The sequence below is a fragment of the Helobdella robusta genome (genome assembly GCF_000326865.2).
Source record: "Helobdella robusta unplaced genomic scaffold HELROscaffold_117, whole genome shotgun sequence".
NCBI lineage: Eukaryota > Metazoa > Annelida > Clitellata > Rhynchobdellida > Glossiphoniidae > Helobdella > Helobdella robusta.
Genome location: NW_008703650.1, coordinates 138,487 through 164,260, shown reverse-complemented (window position 1 = coordinate 164,260; position 25,774 = coordinate 138,487). Strand labels below are relative to the sequence as shown.

The 25,774-nt window shown below is 33.6% G+C and overlaps 2 protein-coding genes across 2 annotated transcripts in view; both read left to right on the top strand.

Annotated features, from left to right (window-relative positions):
- Nucleotides 1–318: 318 nt before the first annotated feature.
- HELRODRAFT_183747 (hypothetical protein) lies at nucleotides 319–23,107 on the top strand (the record flags this gene model as incomplete). The annotated part of the gene is made up of 50 exons (XM_009013329.1): nucleotides 319–535; nucleotides 736–846; nucleotides 1,056–1,157; nucleotides 1,268–1,366; nucleotides 1,757–1,858; nucleotides 2,027–2,125; nucleotides 2,540–2,650; nucleotides 2,819–2,920; nucleotides 3,043–3,141; nucleotides 3,559–3,660; nucleotides 3,746–3,841; nucleotides 4,130–4,228; nucleotides 4,672–4,770; nucleotides 5,121–5,231; nucleotides 5,424–5,525; nucleotides 5,913–6,014; nucleotides 6,120–6,215; nucleotides 6,457–6,555; nucleotides 7,020–7,118; nucleotides 7,272–7,373; nucleotides 7,478–7,573; nucleotides 7,781–7,879; nucleotides 8,349–8,447; nucleotides 8,620–8,730; nucleotides 8,923–9,024; nucleotides 9,149–9,247; nucleotides 9,383–9,484; nucleotides 9,957–10,055; nucleotides 10,540–10,638; nucleotides 11,056–11,166; nucleotides 11,378–11,479; nucleotides 11,600–11,698; nucleotides 11,856–11,954; nucleotides 12,531–12,629; nucleotides 13,082–13,192; nucleotides 13,882–13,983; nucleotides 14,104–14,202; nucleotides 14,376–14,477; nucleotides 14,597–14,695; nucleotides 14,815–14,913; nucleotides 15,021–15,119; nucleotides 15,956–16,060; nucleotides 16,863–16,961; nucleotides 19,426–19,508; nucleotides 19,710–19,852; nucleotides 20,269–20,464; nucleotides 21,017–21,113; nucleotides 21,757–21,870; nucleotides 22,333–22,484; nucleotides 22,955–23,107. 50 exons carry the CDS (start codon nucleotides 319–321, stop codon nucleotides 23,105–23,107), a joined length of 5,418 nt encoding a protein of 1,805 aa, XP_009011577.1.
- A 621-nt stretch (nucleotides 23,108–23,728) lies between these two features.
- Nucleotides 23,729–25,774, top strand: part of HELRODRAFT_194961 (hypothetical protein) — a gene marked incomplete at both ends in the record, with an annotated part of 6,220 nt that continues 4,174 nt past the window's right edge. Inside the window, 4 exons of the mRNA XM_009013328.1 lie at nucleotides 23,729–23,794; nucleotides 23,955–24,108; nucleotides 24,575–24,727; nucleotides 25,358–25,437. Of these exons, the coding sequence (XP_009011576.1) occupies nucleotides 23,729–23,794; nucleotides 23,955–24,108; nucleotides 24,575–24,727; nucleotides 25,358–25,437 (453 nt within the window). The remainder of the gene's footprint in view (nucleotides 23,795–23,954; nucleotides 24,109–24,574; nucleotides 24,728–25,357; nucleotides 25,438–25,774) is intronic.

Here is a 25,774-nt window from a genome sequence, read left to right as displayed (position 1 = left end):
ACTATAGTAAAAACAAATTGTTTTATTCAGCGCAAAATTCATTTAAAATGTTCTAAGCATAATTATTCAAAATTATATATGTTTATATATACAAATATATACATATCACAAAAACCACAAGCAGGCTAACAAAACCATATTTTAGCAAATTTTAAACAAGCAAAATATTTATAATCGGCACGCATTCTGCATATAAATACAAACAAAAACAAAATTTCATTAATTGATAGACCGAAAAAAAAAAATGATAAGATAAGATAAGTATCCATTGGCGAAGGTTTGCACAATCGAAAACCTGAAAAAATTGGTGACGGTCTCATGCGACCTCTGGAAAATCCTCATTGGACCTCCAAAGAGGTTTCGACCCACAGGATGAGAACCGCTGACATAGGAGCAGTATTAATTTTATTAAACGTTTTGAATCCTATCCAGCACAATGCAACGTTCAGTTTTGCCAGCAATGCCAAGCACCGAACAGATGTTCCGTCTGTAACAGTGGCTACTATCTGGATAGTAATGCAAACTGCGTTCGTAAGTATATAGATTCAAATTTGAAACTTCTTTTTTTAGAATTATTGTCTCTTTTCAGAGTAGTAATTTTTCAAATTACGATTAATCTTTTTCAATTCAATCAATATTCTATGATATTAACAATTTTGCTAAGGGTCATCAGCGTTTTATTGATCGGAATAAAGTTTTTTATCCTCTAAACATTGACATTTTTTTTCAAAAAAGCAATTCCGGTATCATGCAACGTGGCAAACTGCAAGTCATGTCTCGTTGCAAATGTATGCATCCAATGCAACGATGGATACACGCTGGACACCAATAACAACGTTTGCAGAAGTTAGTATACATTTTATTTTTATTAATTTTATTAAAAATTATCGTTCGTTATTCAATAACGAACATTAATATAAAAGTTCCTTCATGTTTTATGTTCACATTTATATTTAATTTTGTTATAAACTTGATTTGTAAAACATTTTAGCTCATTTAAAGATTAATAAATATATCAAATGAAATGAAAATTAAATGTTCTCCATTATTTTCAGTCCAGTGTAATATTGGTAACTGCCTGACGTGTAACTCTCCGAACGTGTGTGCCATCTGTATCGTTGGATACACTTTGAATGCCGCCAACAACAGATGCGATGGTTACAAAATTTCGTTTTTTGTTCAATTTTTTAAAAAGTATTTTCGGATTTTTAAAGAAAAAACTGAACAATGCACTGAAAAAAAATTTAAATAAATCGTTCGATAACAGTACAGTGCAGCGTTCCAAATTGTCAAAACTGTCAGTCACCCAACAGATGTTCTCAGTGTAACAGTGGTTACAACTTGGATGGCAATGGAAACTGTATTGGTAAGTCAAAAAATTGATTTTATTATTGTAATCAATATGTTTTCAATTTTACCAGGCTAAGATGGGTTATTTTCATATTTTGGGTTAAGTATGCCACTAATTTCACAATATCTTGGATTTAACTTTGAGCTATAACAAATGGAATTGATTTGAAAATGTGAAACTTAAAGATCAAAAACTTTTTATTTTAAAAATCATGTAGTATCCGCATTAAATTTTGTTTGTACGGACAAGCACCATATTAGAGAAATGAGAAACCATCTAAGATTTTAATTTCGTCAGATTTCACGTTGTCGTGCACTTACTAACACTATTTGTTACAAATATAAAAGAAACCATTCTCCCATTCAATAAGAATTTTTAAAATTTTAACTTATACTACTTTTTCAGTTCAGTGCAACGTTGGCAATTGTTTCTTGTGCGGCACACCGAACGTGTGCGCCATTTGCAACAATGGATACACTTTGAATGCCGCTAACAACAGATGCGATGGTTGGAAATTCTTATAATTGATTTAATTTTACATATATTTTTCGTATTTTAATTCAAGTTCTACTTTGCATGAACTGCACAATTAGCGCTGAATAAAATATTTTATTCATAGTTAGACCTTATATTTTTTCAGACCAATGTTTTATACATTAATTTTAACTTTCACAGTGCAGTGCAACGTTCCGAATTGTCAGAACTGTCAATCACCCAACAGATGTTCCCAATGTAACAGTGGTTACAACTTGGATAACAGTGGAAACTGCGTTCGTTAGTATAAAATGATGACATGCTTGCCATCAAAATTATTTGTCGTAGCAATAATGGTGAAAGAATTGTAGTACGGGGATGATTTTTTTTATAGAATGTTTTTACTTTATATAACTAATTAGTATTTTTCAGTTGCAAAGTATATCTATTGTTTTGAAATTACATAATATTAAAATATAGCGATGGTATTATTTATTAGCTGTTGACGATATTTGAAATAGCTTCAATATTAAATTTGATGTAAATGACTCTATTATGAAGACAGTTTAAAGATTTTAAATCATGAACCATTTTCACCAGGGTCTGATTGATCTAAAATATTCGATTCTCAAATTCGTCTGAGATTTCATTAGTTTAAATATTTTGATGATTTTTGATCTTGAAAATTAAAAAAAACAATTCTACTAAACAAAGCCGCACCAATCCCATGCAACGTTGCAAACTGTCGATCCTGTTCAGTAGCAAATGTATGTTACCAGTGCAATGATGGCTACAACCTGGATACGAACAACAACATTTGCAGAAGTCGGTGCTAACTAGAATGGTTTTCCAATATGTATATAATTAACGTTTTTTATTCTTTAAATTACTTAATAAAATTTTTTATTATTTATTTTTTAGTTTGCGCTTAATTTTATACCTAAAAGATTATTATACTAACAAATTTTTTTCAAATAAATATGAACAAATTAGTTCAATGCAATGTTGCCAATTGTTTGTCGTGCAACACACCGAACGTGTGCGCTGTGTGTAGCACTGGATACAACTTGAATGCCGCTAACAACAGATGCAATGGTTAGCAATTTACATTTCTAAGATGATTATAATAAATTGGATATCTTATTGCAAGATTTTTTTTTAAAATATTTAGAAAAATTTGAATTATGTATTAACATTTTTTTATATATTAATAAAAGTGCAGTGCAACGTCCCAAACTGTCAAAATTGTCAGACACCCAACAGATGTTCTCAGTGTAACAGTGGCTACAACTTGGATAGCAATGGAAACTGTATTCGTTAGTATAAAAAACTTGTTTTTCACACATTACCACAACGCATCCAAATCAACATTTTACTCTCTGAAACTAATAATCATCTTTCATCCTTTTTTAACAACTTTTTGAGGAGTAACATATTTTAATTGTTTTTTATTTGTGTTTAATTTGAGCTAGTTTACTAAAAGCTATAATGTTCACAGCTCTTGAAACGTATACAAGCGTGTTTTTACGGATATGCATCACATCATGAGATTCAGGAGTTTAATTATTTTTAGATTTTATCAAAGACAACATTGATCATGTTCTAATGAAATAACTACAGCGAGATATTGAGCTAATTTGCCAGTTGTTAATATTAATTTTTTTTTTTATTACAACCAATTTCATATGATTTGATTCCATTAATTTGTATGTTTGTTTGAAATTATTTTCCAGTCCAATGCAACGTTGCCAATTGCTTCTCCTGCAACACACCGAACGCGTGTGCAGTCTGTAACAGTGGATACATTCTGAATTCCGCTAACAACAGATGCGACGGTTTGAATCTTTTGTTCTCTATTTTCTTCTTTTTTTAAATGACAAAAGCAACAGAATTGTGTCAAATTTTTTTTTACCTCCACAGTGCAATGCAACGTTCCAAACTGTCAATTCTGCCAGTCTCCAAACCAGTGCTCTCAATGTAACAGTGGCTACAACCTGAACAATGGGAACTGTTCTCGTACGTATAAATTGTTTATATGTAATTACAATTTATATAAAATAATTGTAATTAGTTAAAATAGAAAATAAAAACAATTATTCTCAGGTTGTATTGTTGAACTAATAAATAATGTTGTAATGATAAAAAATAATTTATCCGTTGCATAGCATAAAAAAATGATTGAACATTTATTACAAATGGTGACCAGTTTCCTATATTTTTTTATATTCCAGGTGTTATTTTACTGAAAAACAAAAATTAACATCAAATGAACACAAATTATTAATGAAATTTCAAAATTTTCAGCCCAGTGCAACGTTCAGTTCTGCCAGCAGTGCCAAACACCGAACAGATGTTCAGCTTGTAACAGTGGCTACAATTTGGATGGGAGTGGAAACTGCGTTCGTAAGTGCACTAATTTAAAACTTTGATTTCGTACAAGTTTTCGTATAGACTTTTTTGATTTTTTAATATAAGTTTATTACTGTCATCTTATTTATTTTGACGTTAATATTTTATCATAGGTTGTTTGTAGTCTACACCAAATATATATTTTAAGTTTATGTTACAAGAAGTTGGAATGTCTTAATCCGACCGGCATCATTCAAGATTGATTTCAAAAACATTCTTTAAACAATCGACAGATCAAATATTTCTCCAGTTGCAAATCAATTCTTGAGCGCCATTTAAATCTCCCGACGTTGATAATGATAATAATACTATCGACCTTAGTGTTTCTATACAATTATATTTATTGATTGGTGAAAGGTCGCATATCATACTTTTAAAAAATGCCAAGTGGCAGATATAAATGTTAAGAAATTTGATATTTTATTCAATTTTTTCAGCTCAATGCAACCTGGAGAACTGCCAGCAATGTTCAACACCGAACAGATGTTCAAATTGTGCTAACGGTTTTGTTTTGAACAATGATGGAACATGCCGTCGTAAGATATTCACTAATTTTATAATTTGTCATTGCTAATTAATTAATTAGCTTCTCAATTAACTAAAAACTATCATACATCATGCTTGGGCGGTGCGGTGCTTGCGCGTGCTTACATGACGTGTATGAACGTTCAGTGGTATGGGAAGTTCAGCATTTGTGGCACGAAAAGTCTAATGCGTTCTTGAGGGCTTAAACAGGCGCTATATAAACCTTAATTCTCATTTATAATTTAAAAGATTTCTACTTTTACATTTGATAAATAAAAATGTAAGTCGAAATTATATAATTTTTGTATTATTGACTTTTAAATTGGTCGTGATAATTGTCCTAAATTCATTTCGAATGAAGTCGCCCCAATCCCATGCAACGTTGCAAACTGTCGAACATGCTTCGTAGCGAATGTCTGCTACCAGTGCAATGATGGTTACACACTCGATACAAACAATAACGTCTGCAGAAGTCAGTGCTTTTTAAAATATTTTTTTATTTATAAATTAACTTTTTAAATCATTTCACATTACCTGAATCTTTTTTTCTTGGCTAATTTTATAGTTTTGATGTTGTACAAAATCATGTATAAAAAATTTGACAAATTACTTTTTTTATAAAATGAAAATTAATCAAAAAATAAAATATCCATTCTATTCTCAGTTCAATGCAACGTTGTCAATTGTTTGTCGTGCAACACACCGAACGTGTGTGCGTTCTGCAACAGTGGATACAACTTGAATGTCGCTAACAACAGATGCGACGGTTGGATATTTTGTTTATAAAATGAAAAATTATTTTAATTGTAATTTATTTTTTCTTTGTTAAAAATCCGTAGAAAAGCTGTTTTACTTGAATAAAATTTGTATGTTTCAATAACAGTCCAATGCAACGTTCCAAACTGTCAAAATTGTCAGACAACCAACAGATGTTCTCAATGTAATATTGGTTACAATTTAGATAACAATGGAAACTGCCTTCGTTAGTACACTAAAATATTTACTCTTTGAAACGAAACGTTAATGTAAACATGTTCCATTCAAGAATTCCACCGTTCAACAGAAATAGTTTTAATAATAGTGCAGTGCAGCGTGAAAAAACTATTTTTACGTGCTCGGATTATTTCAAATTTTCAATTAAAACTCTTTCCAGTTCAGTGCAACGTAGCTAACTGTTTCTCGTGCAACGCACCGAACGTCTGTGCTGTTTGCAACAATGGATACACTTTGAATACCGCCAACAACCGATGCGATGGTCTGCAGTTTTTGTGTTAAAATAAGCTTTCATTTCATTTTATTACAAGTTTCAGATATTGAAGTTGGCATTGTTTTTGTTTAAAAAACAATTTTCTGTTTACAGTGCAATGCAACGTTCCAAACTGTCAATTCTGCCTGTCTCCAAACCAGTGCTCCCAATGTAACAGTGGCTACAACCCGAACAATGGAAACTGTTCTCGTACGTACAAATTTTAAACGTAGATTTATGACTAAAAAAGATAGCATTAATAATTATATTTTTTATCGTTATACTAAAAGCAATGATGTAATTTTAGTAATCAAAATTTTCCTTTAGTACCAATTACGTTAATGAATAAGATATGTTTTTCAAATGGTGACTTATTTTCTAACATTTTTTCTACTTTTGACATTATTTCAATTAAAACTGTTAATTAACTTTGGTGATCACAAATTTTCAGCGCAATGCAACGTTCAGTTTTGCCAACAGTGCCAAACACCGAACAGATGTTCTGCGTGTAACAGTGGCTACAATTTGGATGGGAGTGGAAACTGCATTTGTAAGTATTCCAGTTTTAAAATGATTACTTCCAAATTTTGTTTGAGTCTTTAGAGTTAAGATTCGTTCATCACAAACGACTTCTATTTCCGAACATTTGTATTAGTTGTGCGTACCAGTGATTCCCAGTTGAAGATCCATTTATTAAGGATTGCTTGCTTCTGCCTATGTCAAATTGGATCAATTTAAAAAATGTAAACAATAAAACTGATGATTCTATGCAGTAAAGAACTGATTTCAAATAATGCCTTCGTGTGTTATTACTGTAATGATAATTAATGTAGTTGCAATAAAAATTTCTGATGAATACTTTTTAGAACAATTAGGACGCATTTTTTTGATTATTACATTTACTTTTGTAAGAAAAAATGAAGTAGATTTCAAATTATATTTTATTTCAATTTGTTGATAATACGTCGAAAAGCTATTTTGCTTGAATCACATTTGTTTATGTTCCAATAACAGTGCAGTGCAACGTTCCAAATTGTCAAAACTGTCAGACCCCCAACAGATGTTCCCAATGTAACAGTGGTTACATTTTGGATGGCAATGGAAACTGCGTTGGTGAGTACAAACAATTTTTTATTTTAAACAAAACGTTATTATGAACATATTCTCTTCTAGAATTTCAACATTTAACTGCAATAATTTTGATTTTTTTTTATTTCTAAGTAAGTCGATTCCGCTATTTGATGATGTTTTTTTTTCTACTTTCAGTTCAGTGCAACGTTGCTAACTGTTTGTCGTGCAACACACCGAACGTGTGTGCAGTTTGCAACAATGGATACACTTTGAACGCTGCCAACAACAGATGCGATGGTCTGCAGTTTTTGTTCTGGATTTGATTTTTATTTCTTTTTTGTTCAAGTTTCAACATTAGTGTTAGTCATGTTTTCATAAAATAATTTTTTTTCAAATTTTAGTGCAATGCAACGTTCCAAACTGTCAATTCTGCCAGTCTCCAAACCAGTGCTCCCAATGTAACAGTGGCTACAACCCGAACAATGGGAACTGTTCTCGTACGTATAAATTCATAACATGCGATTTATTGTAACGTTAACAATACCCGAAATATCAAAATCAAGAGAAGAAGGGGGGAGATTTTTCCAAATAAAACAATGTGTTAATTCAATCAGGATTTGCGCTATATACCATGCAATATTCGAATTAAAACAATAATAATATAGATTGATAACAAATCTTTTCTTTATTTTCCAAATAATCAGCCCAGTGCAACGTTCAGTTCTGCCAGCAGTGCCAAACACCGAACAGATGTTCAGCTTGTAACAGTGGCTACAATTTGGATGGGAGTGGAAACTGCGTTCGTAAGTATATTAATTTGAAATATAATTTTTTCAAAATTACATGGACTTTGGCGCTTCTTTATAATTTTATATATTTTGACGTTTTTTTTAATTTTTTTAAGTTTTGAGTGCAAAAATTTTGCAGTTGGTAATTCGATTATCTGGAATAGCTTCTCATGGCTTTCCGCAACCAGATATGATTTTTGAAGATTTTGTTAAGCAAGGAAAGCTTTATTTTTTGGAATAATCAATCTGTTCAAAATGAGCTCTGAAGTTTTATTATGGACAGCTATATAAAATTTTAAAGGACAACATTACTTTGACATTATTTTGTTGATACCACAAATTTTTGGTGTTAGTAAAAATTTTTTGAATGTTATAACACATATGTGATTTTTAATTAATTAATTATTTTCAGAAATGAATGAAATTTTTATGCAGCTTTATTACACAAAACATTGTGTAGAAAAAATTGTTTGAAAATTTTCAGTTCAGTGCAACGTGGAAAACTGCCGGCAATGCTCATCTCCGAACAGGTGTTCGGATTGTGCAAGTGGTTTTGTTCTGAGCAGTGGTGGAACTTGTCGTGGTATGATTTTTCCCATTTGTATAATTTTTAATTGATTTTTTAATTTTTTTTAAACTCCCGATGTCATATTTGAATTTTCATGACCACAAATAATGTCTTTCAAAAATTTTTTACTTATATAAGAAACCTCATTTTTTGGAACTTAAATGATCGTCGAAATTAATTTAAAAAGCTGAGCAAATCTCGTGCAATGTTGTAAATTGCCGAACGTGTCTTTCTTCAAACGTCTGTTACCAGTGCATTGACGGATACACGTTGGACGCCATTAATAACCTTTGCAGAAGTTGGTTTTTTCGCATTTGAGTTTTTTAAATCCATGAACAGTTCATTTGACTTTTTCCAATATATTATATAATTGTATCAATATCATTTTTCATTTTGATAAGTAGTTTTATGTTTATGTAGAAATTATATTTCATTGTAAATAATATTTAATGAGGGAAGAAATATTAGAATTGTTGCCTTAAATTTCCAGTACAGTGTAACATTGGCAATTGTTTTCTGTGTAACACGCCGAACGTCTGTGCAGTCTGCAATACGGGGTACAATCTCAATGTTGCTAACAACAAATGCGATGGTTAGGAATTTTTATTGTTGGGACAACAGTAGTTAAATTGCTCGCGGTATATTTTTTCAACTCAAATTGTAAATGACTTTTGAAATTATCATAGTACTCCTAAAACGTTCATGATCTAACACAGTTCAGTGCAACGTTCCGAATTGCCAATTCTGTCAATCGCCTGATAGATGTTCTCAGTGTAACAGCGGTTACAACTTGGGTAACAATGGAAATTGCATTTGTGAGTTCAGTTGTTTACCTAAAGATTTCAGCATTCACACCATGCGAGTTACATGCTAATTTATAAGCTCTAAAAATATTTAACTTTAGTTTAACGTTTTAAATATGAAAATTTTCCACTGAAATTGTTTTCCAGTGCAATGTAACGTTGCCGATTGTTATGCGTGCACCGCTCCCAACGTGTGTAGACTTTGCAACAGTGGATTCACTTTGAACAGCGCTAGCAACAGATGCGATGGTAGGATATTTTTATTGATTATTCGATTTGACTGATGCGGTAATGATTTTTTTAAAACATTAATTATTAAAAAAAAACTATTCTTAATCGATTGTAACTCACACTACCAAAAAAAAAACATTTTTTAAAACACTCTCATTAATTGTCCCAATATCCGCCCTTTAATACCATGGTTACCTAATGACCCTAAGACCGTTTCGTTGCACTGGGTTTCGCCAAAAGGGTGCCTTTTAATTTTATTTGATAAAACGTTAAGTTATCGGCTATAAAATTTTACATATTAACAAGAATAAAGTAGTATTTTGCAACACTTTTTAAACTTTTTGAATCAGACTGATTAAAAAATTAGCTGAAATAATTAATCGTTTCAGTTTGTGGATGATTAGTTTGATAAAAAATTTATTTGATGTAATAAGATATTCAAATTCTTTATTTGAAATATTTTTTTTTCACAATTTACTAATATTTTCAGCACAGTGCAACGTTCCAAACTGTCAAAGTTGTCAGCCACCCAACAGATGTTCTCAGTGTAACAGTGGCTACAACTTGGATAGCAGTGGAAACTGCGTTGGTGAGAAGCAATTTATCACATGCAATGACAAAAAATATTGTAGTTGCTTAATAGTTAAAGGCGCCTGGTATTGCTGCTGCTGTGACTAGGTTCGAACACAAAGAGATCCCTGCCTATCATATGCAATGTGTATGATGCGTGGTTTGCACGCGTATTCATATACACTGTGTGTGTATGTCGTTGAAATCTCTGAAGCAAGCACAAGAGAGAGAGAGAGAGAGAGAGAGAGTAACATTTAACTTTTGTTATATAAAAAATTTATAAACTTTTGGCTAATAAGTTAAATATATTTTGTAAAATGCAGTATTTTGCTAAAAATATTAAATTGTTTGAAAAGGAGTGATAAAAATTTTAGTTGAGATAACAATTTGTTTCAGTTTGTTGAAGATTAATTTGTTTGATGAAAAAAACCTGTTTGGTATAATAATTTAATACTAGATCAACTTATTTTAAATATTTTTTTGAAATTAACTAATGCCCACAGTTCAGTGCAACGTTCCAAACTGTCAACAGTGTCAGTCACCCAACAGATGCTCCCAGTGTAACGGTGGCTACAACTTGGATAGCAATGGAAACTGCGTTGGTGAGTAACAGTTGATCACATGTAATGACGGAAAAAAAATTAGATTTTTTTATAAACAGTGCTAAATTTTACACGAAGTTTTTTTCACAAGTTTTCATTTGTGGAATCTCTTTTTCTTTGAAACTGTTCCTGTTTATGATTGAAAGATCCATAAATATATCTAAAAATTAGCAATTGCTTATTTCAAACAGTTCTAACTGGTTATTTTTATTTACGAATAAAATTTTGAATAGTAAAATTATAACAAAATCTATATTTATAAAGCGATGAGTTCCATTAAGTTAGAATCATTTGAATCTGTTTAATACCTAAACATTTTTGACCGTTTATTGTCCTTGATTTTTTTTAACTCCTCATTAACTATGAGACAAAAAATTTTATTGATCGAAATTTATATAAAAATTTATTTGAACAAAGTGGCCCCAATCCCATGCAACGTTGCAAACTGTCGAACATGCTTCGTAGCGAATGTCTGCTACCAGTGCAATGATGGTTACACACTCGATACAAACAATAACGTCTGCAGAAGTCAGTATCGGCTGTTTAGTGTAATCAAATAGAAAAAATACAAACGTTTTTTTCTGTTGTTGTAATATTTGTTGTTGTTGATTTTTAGTTATTTATAATTTAGTCAGGCAAATTTATGATTCTTTTTATGATTATATTTTAAAAAAAATTTTAGTTTTCTTGAGTAACTGAAAAAGGAAATGATATTTTAAATCATACATTTTAATTTCAGTTCAGTGTAACGTTGGCAATTGTTTCTTATGTAACACACCGAACGTATGTGCCGTCTGTAACAGTGGATACAACTTGAATGTCCCAAGCAACAGATGCGACGGTTTGACATTTTTATTGTTGATATAAAACAAATGGGAATAAATTGAAAGAATTTTTTGTAAAATTTTTCAAAATAAAAATGGGCGACTTTTTGTAAAACAATTTTTCTTACAATTAACAGTTCAGTGCAACTTTGCAAATTGTCAAAACTGTCAGTCACCAAACAGATGTTCTCAGTGTAACAGTGATTACAACTTGGATAACAGTGGAAACTGCGTTGGTGAGTGAAATTAAAATGTCATGATACCACCTCAAAAGGTGTTGATGACGGGAGGATGAATGTTATTACAGACATGAACTTGATTAACTTTTTAACATTAGTAGCAATAGTGTTCATTATTTTATACGATAATCTTTCTGCAATTAAAAATTTCCAGCGCAATGCAACGTTCAGTTCTGCCAGCAGTGCCAAACACCGAACAGATGTTCAGCTTGTAACAGTGGCTACAATTTGGATGGGAGTGGAAACTGCGTTCGTAAGTGTATTTGAAAACAATTTTCTAAAATTTAATTTCAACGTTGCTGTTCATAACAGTAGCTTTTATTCTCAAGCCATGGAAAGAAAGTTTTATGAACTGACGTATGTTTATTTTTTTTAATGAAATCTACAAGTTTTTTTATTAATAAATTTTTTATGTGTTTGATGCTGACAAGTTTCTCAGGAGTGCCTATAAATTATATTATAATCAAACGCCAGAGTCTCATGCTCGAATTAATGATTGTTGTACTTCATTTAACGTATTGTCGTTCAATTGCCACTCTTTAATTTGGACTTAAAAACTGATTTGGATTTAGCTGATATTTTTAAAACTCAAGCTTGTTTGCCAATATTTTTAAAAATGTTAGATTGTTGCAAAACTGTTCGTTACATTATAATGTTTAGTCAATATTTGGGTTACAATTTGAGACAATTTATTTTGGTAATTGACAAGGAAGCAAACCCATTTTTACCCCACCCGGGCTAAATTATTGAATTCGTCAGCAGCTTCTTTTTAAGGCGATGCACGTTTCTGCGAGTATTTATATTACGTTAAATTTTTAAAATATTCCAGCTCAGTGCAACGTACCAAACTGCCAGCAATGTTCAACACCGAACAGATGCTCCAGTTGCGTGAATGGTTTTGAGCTGAGTGGTGGTGGAACTTGCCGCGGTGAGATTTTATTCTAATTCCAGGATTCATAAATTCCTATTGAATGATGAACTTTTTGTAATTTTAACAAAAAGTGTTTCTTGTACATGAACCTCGACCATATTTATTCTCGAATTTTTTTACTATTATTTACATACATTATCAATAAAGATTTTTCCACAAAATGAGAAGATCAAATTTTTATAGATGTGCTTGTGAAAAAATATTTTTAATTTTTGAATATGAATAACGTTTTCAGTAGATTTAATTTTTCAAGTTTGTTTTTCTTTTTATAATATTTTTTTTTTAAAAAACAAGGTTATGTTTTATATTCAGAATTTTTTAGTTTTAAATATAATTTTTAGAAATTTTAATATTTAAGTTATAGCTTAAACTTAATTTTAATTTTTAAATGGCAAAACGTTATCCTAAATATCAAATGGAATAATTTAATTAAACTGATTTAAATGAAGCCGCCCAAATCCCGTGCAACGTTGCAAACTGTCGAACATGTCTCGTTGCAAATGTTTGCTACCAGTGCACTGATGGTTACACACTGGACACCAACAATAACGCTTGCAGAAGTATGTTCATTTTTGAGTGAAATGAATAAATTAATTTTTTTTATAAAATCTATCAAACCGTTGTTTTAATATTTGTTAACAACTTCCACTTACCTAGGGTCCTACCTCTTATTCTGTTTTTTTTTAAATTTAAACATCTCCAATCTATATAAAAATGTTTCGAACTCACTTAACGGTCGCCTGACTTTCTTCACTTTTATACCTATTAATCTGAAGTCTTTTTTTAATACTTTACCTCGACATCTCAAATGCACGATCATTCTTTCCTTTCGCTATCCTTTAAATTCGAACTCATAGGTATTATAACTTTGATATTCCTTTAGCTACTCATCAACTTCGTTTATCATTCAACTGCATCAACTTGTTAGTACTTCATTAATTGGTAACAAAGGTTGTACATAAAGCTATCTATCAATATGGAATGCTCGCCTGACGGCATTTATCAGCCGTCCATTAAAATTTTTCCAAAGAGTTTAACACTGTTTCATTGTTTATATTTTTTAAACGGTGCTAGTTTTTGACGATCCAAGCACTCCTAATACATCGTGAGGAGCTAAAAAACTGAGGAGCTAACTATGAATATGTAATTGAAAACAAAATAGAATAACGATTATAAATTAGACACGCATTTCATTTTTGAATAATTTCAATGAATATGCACGAGCCCCACTATTACAAACTTTTTTCAGTTCAATGTAGCGTTGCCAATTGCTTCGCGTGTAACACACCGAACGTGTGCTCAGTTTGCAACAGTGGATTCAGTTTGAACGTCCCCAACAACAGATGCGATGGTTGGACAGTTTTGTTGTTGATAAGAATTGACAGATAATGTTATTGCTTATTTTTCTTATTAAACATAAACCAAGATTCATTTAGTAAAACTGTCAAAAACATTTCTAAAAAATTAACAGTCCTCTGCAACGTTCCAAACTGTCAATACTGTCAGACGCCGAACAGATGTTCTCAGTGCAACAGTGGTTACAACACAGATAACAGTGGAAACTGCATTCGTGAGTTTATTTTGAATCATTATTTGATATATTTTCGTTTGCGTTGTTATCCAATCATCTATTACCTACAATTGAACAGTTTGAATCATGTAATAAGATTACTTTTTTAATTAATAACTGTTTTTCGTTAAACCAAAAAATTAAAACTAAAAATTTTTTTTATCTCTCTTCAGTTCAGTGCAACGTTGCAAATTGCCTTTCTTGCAACACACCCAACGTGTGCGCGGTCTGCAGCAATGGATACACTTTGAACTCTGCCAACAACAGATGCGACGGTTAGAAATTGTTGATTTTCTAATAAATCGAATCAAAATTTTTATTATATTGTTCCAAATTTCACTCAATGAATGACCATGATTTTTAAATTTAACAAACAATTATATTAATTCTACAGTACAGTGCAACGTCCAAAATTGTCAATACTGCCAGTCTCCCAGCAGATGCTTCCAATGCAACGCTGGTTACAGCCTGGATAACAATGGAGATTGCGTTTGTAAGTAGAATATTAGTTTTAATGACGACGTTTGGATTATTGTGATCACGGAAATAAATTTTATTTAATTTCAGTGGATTAACATTTATAACATTATCTACATCATTGTAAACCTCCAGCTCAGTGCAACGTTCAATACTGCCAGCAGTGCCAGACACCGAACAGATGTTCCTCGTGTATAAGCGGCTACAATTTGGATGGTAATGGATACTGCGTTCGTAAGTACATTTTACAAATAAATAACTTCAAGTATTTGATTACAACATTGCATCATAACAATTGAAAGAAAATAATTTTCCTGTTTAATTTTTTTTGGGACTTTCAGCTCAGTGCGGCATTTTAAACTGCATACAATGTCTGACGCCTAACAGATGTTCGGCCTGCAACAGTGGCTACTATGTTGATAGCAATGCTAACTGCAGCCGTTAGTCGCCTACCATTCTATTAACATTTTTCATGATTGAAGTTCAGATTTTAATATTATTTTTGTCAGCTTGTTAAAAAATTTTCTCACAAACCGACACACTCAGACATACACACGCACACACATACACACACGTACATACATATACACACACGTGCACACACAGCTCTGTGCAATCTCAACTACTGTTTAACCTGTCTCACAACCACTGTTTGTTCGCGATGCTACGATTCATACTTCTGGAACACCGCCGTCCAGCCGCCTGCTTGCACGTGTTAGTACCTACATGCTGATTTTTCCATGAGTTCATCGTGTATGATGCCATGATAACTTTAACTATTACGCCATGATAGCGTAATAGTTAAAGGCACTTAGTCTTGCTGTTGTAGTGACAGGAATCGAATGCAGAGACATCCCGCGTGTCGTATGCAGTGTGTGATGCGTGGTTCCGAGAGTACTCATATACACTACTTGAATATTTGTCAGTAAAACCTTTGAAGCAACTGTACAAGAGAGATTGATTTTTAATGCTTTTTAACATTCATTGTCATTAATAATACCATAATTATCATCTTGTATATTTTAACAAACACAGGCGTTGCTTATCATGGTCCAAGCCGCCAACGAAATTATCTTAAACATTATTAACACGATAACTCATCATCATTATCACAATTCTATCAGTATTCTCTTTCGTCACTATCATCATCACCATCATTGTCATCATCATCATCACCTGAATCTTTGTTATATTTATAGTATAATCATCATGAATTTTCACACTAACTGTCATCACAACTATCATCACCATATCATCATCATTATCACGACCTCAGATTGCCCACTATCGAATTGCGACCGCTGCCTCTCCGCGACAGTTTGCGACAGCTGCAGGAGTGGCTACGAGTGGAGCACCCTTGTACAGCCACCATCTTGCATTCGTGCGTTTGTCACATCATTGTCGTCATGGTCATTTCATCACGCCACCATCATTCCACATTGTCATCCCCATCCACTTCCGCATCTTTGTTGATGTCATTTTCAACTGCGTTATCACCTGTGTCACCTCATAATCATTTACAGTATCAAAATCTTCGTTCTCATCATCGTCACATTCATCTCTATCACCAACCATGTCACTTTATTGTTGTCGTCACCATCATCATCGTCATCATCATCGTCATCATCATCGTCATCATCATCGTCATCATCATCGTCATTATCATCATCAACTTCTTTATTGTTTTGTTATCACTCCATCAGCTCGCTGTGGTATTGCGAACTGTCAGATCTGCCAGACGTCAAACACCTGCCAAACGTGCATGCGGGGCTACTTTCTGGACAGCAGTCAAATACCCTCGAGATGCCTCTGTGGGGCTTTGTTTTATTTTAATTGTTTTGTTTGTTTGTTTTGTGTGTATGTATGTTTAATTGTTCGTGTTCGTTCGTTTGTTTGTTCGTATGTTTTTGTTGTTTAATTTTGCTGTTGGCGTGGTTTGTTTGTGGCTTACAATTTTTTTTGTGTTTTTTTTCATCAGAAGTTTATTTTAAATACGTCTCTACAATGAATTTTACTTCGACAGAATAATTCTCGTCATATCATCACCATCATCCCCTTCTTTCATCATAATTATCATCTTCATCACATTCATCATTTTTATCATCACCAACTCATCAACTTTTTCATCGTCATTGTTATTATCATCTTCATCATCATCACTAACCCGTGCACCCCACCACCAGCCTGCAACCTACCGAACTGCCTCGATTGTACCTCATTGAACCAGTGCAGAACCTGCAATCCTGGATACTTCTGGTACCCACCCTACCAAGCGTGCACGAGTTAGTAATGAAGATGACGATGATGATGATGATGACGATGATGATGACGATGAAGATGATGAAGACAATGAAGATGATGATGAAAATGACGATGACGATGAAGATAACGATGAAGATGACGATGATGATGACGATGAAGATGATGAAGACAATGGCATTGCAATACCTAAAAAGCGCGTTTATTGAGTTTTCTTCAGAGGCTCTAATTGTGCTTCGTCTTGTCTAAAAATTTTACACGGTTTCAGAAAACTGTATCGCTTATATCTGTACTAATTTTACGTAAACTGGCATTGAGTTTCAAATTTTGGTTGAAGCAGCTGAAAATATTCTCGACTTGGAATGAGATGTTTGAACAAAAGACACTCAAGATCTCAATAATTAGCTGGTACCAGACGTTTTTCCGTGATAACGATAAGTGATTTATTCAGCTGATGCACATTCACGGATGCCAGAATCTAAATAAGATAAATTCTCATTCAAAAAACTTGGTGCAATTATAGCAGAAGAGTTTTCAACATCAACGCCAGTTTAAATTTCATTTCTCTTCTTTCAAACACGTTCACTCTTCGTTCGGTTGGGACTGCTGTCAAATTTTGAGACTCGAGCTATTAATCACGATAAATAAAACAATATAATTTCGTTAATTTTTATGATATTTAAAAATTATTAATAAATTAATTTATTCATTCATGCATTCATTCATTCATTCATTCATTCATTCATTCATTCATTCATTCATTCATTCATTCATTCATTTATTCATTCATCTTACAACTATCATCAACATACGGCTGTTAATAGTAATTGTAGCATATTTCCAATAAATTTCCAGATTGTCCTATCAGCAATTGCCTGCAGTGTGATTCCTTGACCAATTGTGTGAAATGTCAGCCTAGTTATTATTGGAATGGCAATCAGTGCATCTGTTAGTGTGGTTGTCTGATTTATTGACTGACTGACTGACTGACTGACGGACCGACCGACCGACCGACCGACTGGCTGGCTGTCTGGCTGACTGACTGACTAACTGATTATTTATTTAATTTTGTATTCAGTTTGTTTATATGTTTCATCTATGTATTAATTAATTTGTTAATAGTTATTCCATCAATAAAATCAATATTTTTCCATCTAATTGTTTTGTAGAATTACAATCGTTTAATAGTTAATAAATTAATTAATTTGTTTATTCATTCTCGAACTAACAACTTGCTCGTCTATGTATTATATCACAGATTCATTTATTTTTACTATTTATTATTTGACAATTATTCATTCGATTACTCACTTTGTTTTTCAACGCATTCCACAATCTCTTACTTCTTTAACCAAAAAAAAAAAAAATAAAAAAAAATTTCATCTTTCAGATTGTCCAATCGCGAATTGCGATCTCTGCCAGTCACCTAATACATGTGCAACGTGTAGCAATGGATATTTCTGGGATATGTCAGTCAATCCACCGATATGTTCAGGTTGGTGGGGATGGTTGATTGGTTGGTTCGTTGGTTGTTTGGTTGGTTGGTTGATTTGTTGGTTGATTGGTTGGTTGATTAGTTGGATGGTTGGTTGGTTGGCTGGTTGGCTGGCTGGTTGGTTGGTTGGTTGGTTGGCTGGCTGGCTGGCTCGCTGGTTGTATGGTTGGTTGGTTGGTTGGATGGATGGGTGGTTGGCACGGCACTGTTCATCAATTGAATTCTCATTATTTATTTCTAGTTTTTAATTTATTTGAATGGCTTGATTGTTTATTAATTTTTTTTTAATTTAAATCAACATTCATTACAACAAAATGCAATACAATTCACTCGCTCGTTCAATGTTCATTTATTCATTTCTTAATATTCATTCGTTTATCCATCCATATAAATATTCTGTCAGTCGTTGTCCAATTATTTCCCATTCATTTATTTGAAGTTTTGTGTTTATGCGTTTGACAATTACATAATTATACTTTAATTAATAGTTACTGGAGTTGCTGGGACGAGTATGAAATTTAAAATATTTTCTTTTTTGCAGTTTTGTGTCCGAACCAAGCTGATATAATGTTCATCATCGATAATTCAGGTCTTGTTTTGTTTTGTTTCTGCCATAAGTGGTCATTGTCCTCATCATCAACTTCATCGTCGTTTCGTTTTTATCATCGCTATCATCATCTTCATCATCATCATGTTTTAGTATTTGTTTTATCGCAAACATCATCATCATCGTCACCAAAAACTCATCATCAACATCTCAGTAGCCATCATCATCATCACCTTCTTCTCAGCATCATCATCATCACCATCTTCATAATCATCATCATCAACACTACTTTTTTAAACTTCATCATCAAAATTATAACCATCACCATCATCATCACCTTTGTAATCATCATCATTATCATTTTTATAACCATCATCATTATCACCACCTTTATAACCATCATCATCACCACCACCCTCATAATCGTCATCATCATTAATATCAGGAATGGTGGAAAGGCAGAAATACGCGGACATCTTGAACTTTCTGTCCAACATGGTCCTCAGTTTGCCCCTATCCAATAATCAGGTAAGTTTTCATTGTTACATCTCATGGTCGAAAAAATTAAAAATGACGAGATAGAGTAGCGGTAAGTCGTCCTGTCCGGCCTTGAAGTTATCGGCTTCGACTGCAAAGATATTCTCGCTTATCCTACGCTGAAGTGAAAATTTCTTTTCGTTTCGTATGATGCGTTTTTACGTAACTACGTGTTTTTTTAAATGCCAACAGATACGAGTGTCGGTGATGACGTACAGCGATTTCCCCGTATTCAACATACCCTTTACTGCCAGCCCGAACCTGACAGTCGTAGCGAATCAGATAAGGAACCTCCCATACGTGGGTCAGTACGCTGACCTTGGGGCAGCTCTGAAGTGAGTTGCATGTTTAGGTGTAGGTTGTATTTCACTTTAACATTTCTTTTTTAGTTATGAATTATGATTTGATCATTAGTATTATTCAATAATTTTGTTTTTTTTCGTAATTATTGCTATGGTATTAAATTAAGCATAAAGTTCCAAGTTTGAAAATTGTTCCATGAGTTATATTGTTTTTATATTTCTCGAGCATCTTCTCAAATGCTAAGGGGATTTATGAATTCAATTTTTTAATAGGGCTCCTAAAAAGCTTCTAACAATCGACACAACACTCCAGATTAAAAAGTGTTTTTTATTTGTGATCAGTTATAACAAGCACTAAAATACAACAAAAATATCAAAAACAATACACAACGATGTAAAATGAAACAATTTGAAATGATTGACATGCTAACCACCGATCACGATCACAGACAGCTGTACAACGTCACAATCCTCAACTCCCTGAGGCCCTCCCCCGTCCTGGCAGTGGCTGTTGTGGTGACCAACGGTGTCTCGAACGATAGGAACTCGTCGTTGAGTGAGGCAATGCTGGTGAAGAGTCAGTCGCGATTCATCGTCTCTACGTTGACCGTTGCTTCATTCAAGGACGATTATGTTCTAAGTCAGGTGTGTCGGTCGGTTCATCGTGTGTTTCGTCGTGATGGGCTCTGTCTAATGTTGCTAGTTGTATACATTAGTGGGACATCAGATGATTGAATGATCACATAAAATGCGTTATGGTTTATTTTAAATGACTAATTTGTATTTTCTTCTGTCTACTAAATCAAGCATTCATTCATTAATTCACTTATCTATTCATTCAATCATTTATTCATCTTCATTCCATTCATTCACTTGGTGAATGAATGGAATGAAGATGGAATTCACTAGGCACTCACTCACTCACTCACTCACTCACTCACTCACTCAATCAATCAATCAATGACTCAATCACTCACTCACTCACTCACTCACTCACTCACTCACTCACTCACTCACTCACTCACTCATTCACTCACTCACTCACTCACTCAATCAATCAATCACTCAATCATTCATTCATTCATTCATTCATTTATTAACTCATTCACTCACCCACCCACTCAATCAATCAATCATTCATTCATTCATTCATTAACTCATTCACTCATTAATTCTATCTCACATCCATCTATCCAGATTGCTTCATATCCTTACTGGCTGAACACCTTCCAAGTTTCAGTGGCCAGCAACCTAACAGCAGTCCAGAAGCCACTAACTGAGTTCACCTGCAACAGTTGGTGATGACGATGATGATGACGATGGTGATGATGATGGTGATGATGATGGTGACGATTGTAAGGATGATGGAGTTGAGATGATGTCAAAAATAATGGCGGTGATGATAATGAAGATGATGATTACGAATGATTGAGATTTTCATCTTTTTAAGAGTTTTTTTCGGTAACCGAGGCAATTTTTCTCCTTATTAAGTTTATTCATTTCGATTAGTGATTTTTGAACTACAGCCTTTTGAATTATTAATGACAACCACAGACGCACCACACACACAAACACCTGTGCGTACGTAAATATGTTCAAATAGACTCGTCTTATAGTTTTTAAGTGCGATATTTTGGGAGTTCTTCGAGAAACGCTGTAACAATTAATTAGCAACTGCATCACCGTCCTACTATTTTTCAACATTTTTACGTCTGATGGATCTTTTGGTATTCGAACCGGGTCATAAGAGGATAGAAGTAATTATAGCTCTCTCACGCCCCACGGTTTAACTCATTCAACATTTAAATAATCGTGCTTCAATTTTAGTTTCTGAATTTAATTAAATTATTTTTTAACGCATCAACCGATTCTTTTTTTCTCTCATTCACATGAACATCACATGAAATGAAACTTTCAATCCGTTTTTGAACTTGCAGGTAAAAACGAGTGCCAGTTGGGCAATCCGTGTAGGAACGGAAGATGCGAGGACAGAATCAACAGTTACGAGTGCATCTGCAATCCTGGCTGGGGGGGCAAAAACTGTGATACTGGTTAGTTCGTGGATGAGTAAATGAGTGATTGAGTCAATCAATCAATCAGTCAGACAATCAATCAATTAGTCAATCAATAAATCAACCAATCAATTAGTCAGTCAGTTAATCAATTAATCAATCAATTCGTAAATGATTGGACGAATGCGTGATTTATTATTTGACTGCTTGCTTTAATGATCGGATGAATGGGAAATGTTAATAAACGAAAAGGAAGATTTATTATCGGATAAATGCAAATACTGTAACATGTGTTACCAAATGCAAAGATAGTAATTGTAAATAGTAATTAGTAATTGTCTGGAATTGAATATTGAAAAAATCTATAGAAAATATTGACAAATTGGTTGAAAAATGAACCACTATCAAAATATACACAGAATTTTATTAGAACGTTTTTTTCTAGAGCACCAGTTAACAAAACCAGACAATGTGATATAATACCTGCGTTAAATACCTTAGTGAGATGTGCGTCATCTGGTGACATAGTTTTTGTGCTGGACAGTTCGGGCAGCGTTGAGAACGATTACTTCCTATTGGTCATTCAATTCGTCCAGAATGTCATCAGCCAATTAGATATCGCCACTTCGCAGAATGATAACACTGGAATTCAGGTGATGACGACGATTGTGACGAGTATGGGGATGATGATGGTGGTGATAAAAATGAAGAGTTGATTCTTATCATTATGCATTAATGACGATGAAGTTACTGATTATGATGATGATGACGACGACGATAATGATGACGATGATGATGATAAGGATTTTAAAAATTATGTTTTTGTTGACTATGATGATGATTGTAGATGTTTGAAGTTGAATGAATGAAATTTTTTTGTGTGCAGTAGTCATTCAGAGTGAATGGCGCAACGGTGTAATGGTTAAGATATCTGGCACTGTCACTGTTGTCGCAGTGACTGGGTTTGAATGCAAAGAAATCCTCGCTCAAAACGTTTAATATGTGTGATGCTTTGAATCAAGTGTCGAGGAGAAATACCAAAGAGAGGATTGCCAAAAAATTAAATAACAACAATTTTTTTCTACTTTTTTTTTTCATTTGTTCAATTTGTTTTTGTCTCTAGGTTGGATTAATCGTATACTCGACATCTCCCAGGGTGATATTTTATTTGAACACCTACCACAGCAAGAACAGGTTGGTAGAAGCCGTCAACGTGCCATTCATGTCAGGGGCAACCAACACAGCAGATGCCATTAGGTATAAAATGAGATATTAATTATTTATACAATCATACAATGTTTTATGAAATAATGACAGTAATGTTATTATTAATTGAAATAAAAATTATCTACATAGAAATTATGTCATTATTAGTAAAAATAACGTTCAAAGTAGAATAATTTAATGACAATTTGATTGTCTTGTCAATTGACTATTGAATAATTATTGACAAATTGCCTTACTGACTGGCTGGTTGGCTGACTGGCTGGTTGACTGCCTGTTTGGCTGACTGGCTGGTTGGCTGATTGGTTGGCTGACTGTTTGGCTGGTTGGCTGACTGGCTGGCTGACTGGTTGGCTGGCTGGCTGAGTAATTGTTTGCATGGCTGGTTGTTTGATTAACAGCTTGGCAAGAACACAACTATTTAGTCAATTCTACGGCAATCGTCCGAACTCCATCGACATTCTCGTCTTGGTGACTGATGGTGTGTTTTATTTTCCTAATCGAAATCATCATCTACATCTTCCTCACAATCATCATCATAACCATCATCACGAATCGTTATCATCGTCGTCTTCATCATCATCACATAGTAGCATACCAGATATAATTGATGGAAGGCTTAATATAACCTTATTATATAATCCTTATGACGTCATCATCATCATCATCAGGAATGTCCAGCAATTTCACAGCAACCTGGCAGGAGGCTGTGAGAACGAGAGTAGCCAACGTGAAGATCGTAACTGTAATTATTATTATTCTTATTATTCTTCTTCTTATTATTATTATTAGTAGAATTCTCTTTATTATTATTGTTATTATTATTATTATATTTTCTAATTTTTATTATTAATGTTTATTTTATTATTATTTTATCAACTGCATCATCGTCATCATAGGTTGGAGTCGGTCAGGACATAGACATGAACGAGTTAGTAGCAGTGGCGACATCCGCGGCACCATCCACGCCACAGTCAAACGTCTTTGTGGCCAGCAACTACACCACACTCTCAGACCAGCTGACTAATAAGATCAGCTCGGCTATTTGCGCTGGTTGGTTGGGTGGTGGTTGGCTGTGATGCTGATGGTGTCGAGGGTGATAAGATGCAGATGATGCTATCATTGTTGACGATGTTGATGATGGTGATGATGAAGAGGAAGACGATGACGATGATGGTAATTAATGATGGTAGTTGGGTTTTTCATCAGCAGCACATAAGGCAGGTAGATCCACGCATCAGGCACATTTCAAGTGATGGACGGGCGCGGGTTACTTTGCGTTTGAACACTGCCACTGCAAAAGCGCTGTCTGGCTACTTAACCATTATACTATCTCTTCGCTAAAAATGACGGCATTTAATATGTCAATATCATCATAACAATTTCTACAAGTGCTATTTTAATCATAATCACTTCCCAATATGATATAACACACATAAATGCACCGTTACACACACACACCATGACCCAAACTACCAAACACACACGCACGCACACACGCACACACACACATATATAGAATTTCACGTAAATGAGCTCTCCGTAATGTTATATCCTACAGATTTCAAGTACTGCAACTCTACGTCGTGCATGAAAGGACAGTGCATTGAAGAGTTCGGTGGTTTCTCGTGCAAATGTCCCAGCACGAGTACAGGCACCTATTGCGAACGAGGTCAGAAAACTGTTTATCTAATCAATCAATCTATCAACCAGTCAATCAATCAATCGACCAACCAGTCAATCAATCAATCGACCAACCAGTCAATCAATCAATCGACCAATCAACCAACTTGTCTATCAATCAATTAACAAACTGTTCAGTTATCTTTCAAGCAATCAATCGTCCAACCAACCAAACAGTCGCCAACTAATCAACCAATCAATCCTTCATTCAATCAGCTAATCAACTAATCAGTCACCAATCATGGTATCACTCAATCAATCAATCAATCAGTCATTTAATCAATCAACCAATCAATCAGCTAATCAACTAATCAGTCACTAATCATGATATCACTCAATCAACCAATCAATCAGTCATTTAATCAATCAACCAATCAATCAGCTAATCAACTAATCATTCACCAATCATAGTATCAATCAGTCATTTAATCAATCAGCCAATCAACTAATCAGTCACGAATCATGGTATCAATCAATCGACCAATCGACCAATCAGATTGCAATGGTCAGCTCGACCTCATGATCGTCGTCGATTTGAGTGGCAGCATTCGAAGCGAGCGTTACGTGTACATACAACAATTTGTCATCGCTTTGATCAGGAGTTTGGAAATGGGCCAAGATAAAACTCGAATCGGTATAATCGTGTATAGCGACGATGCCGAATTGAGTATTCGTATGAATGATTACTGGATAATGCAGGTTTGTTTGTTTGTTTGTTTGTTTGTTTGTTTGTCTGTTTGTTTGTTTTTGACGTACGGTTGTACACCCTCATTTGTTTTCTATGTTGATTTTTTTTTAATAAATATTGCATTTGTGTTGATGATGAATATTATTTTTGTTGTGTTGCAGTTTTGATGTAATTTTTAATACCACCCCAGCAACTCACAAAATGTTCACCGTCCAACCTGTCAATTGCTGGATCTAACTCGTCTACATGACAAGAAGTTTTAAACTGCTAGATGTTACTATCGACCAGTTTTAACTTTCAAAGCTCACACTTCTGCTCTCATAAAAATATGTAATTACATAATTGTCT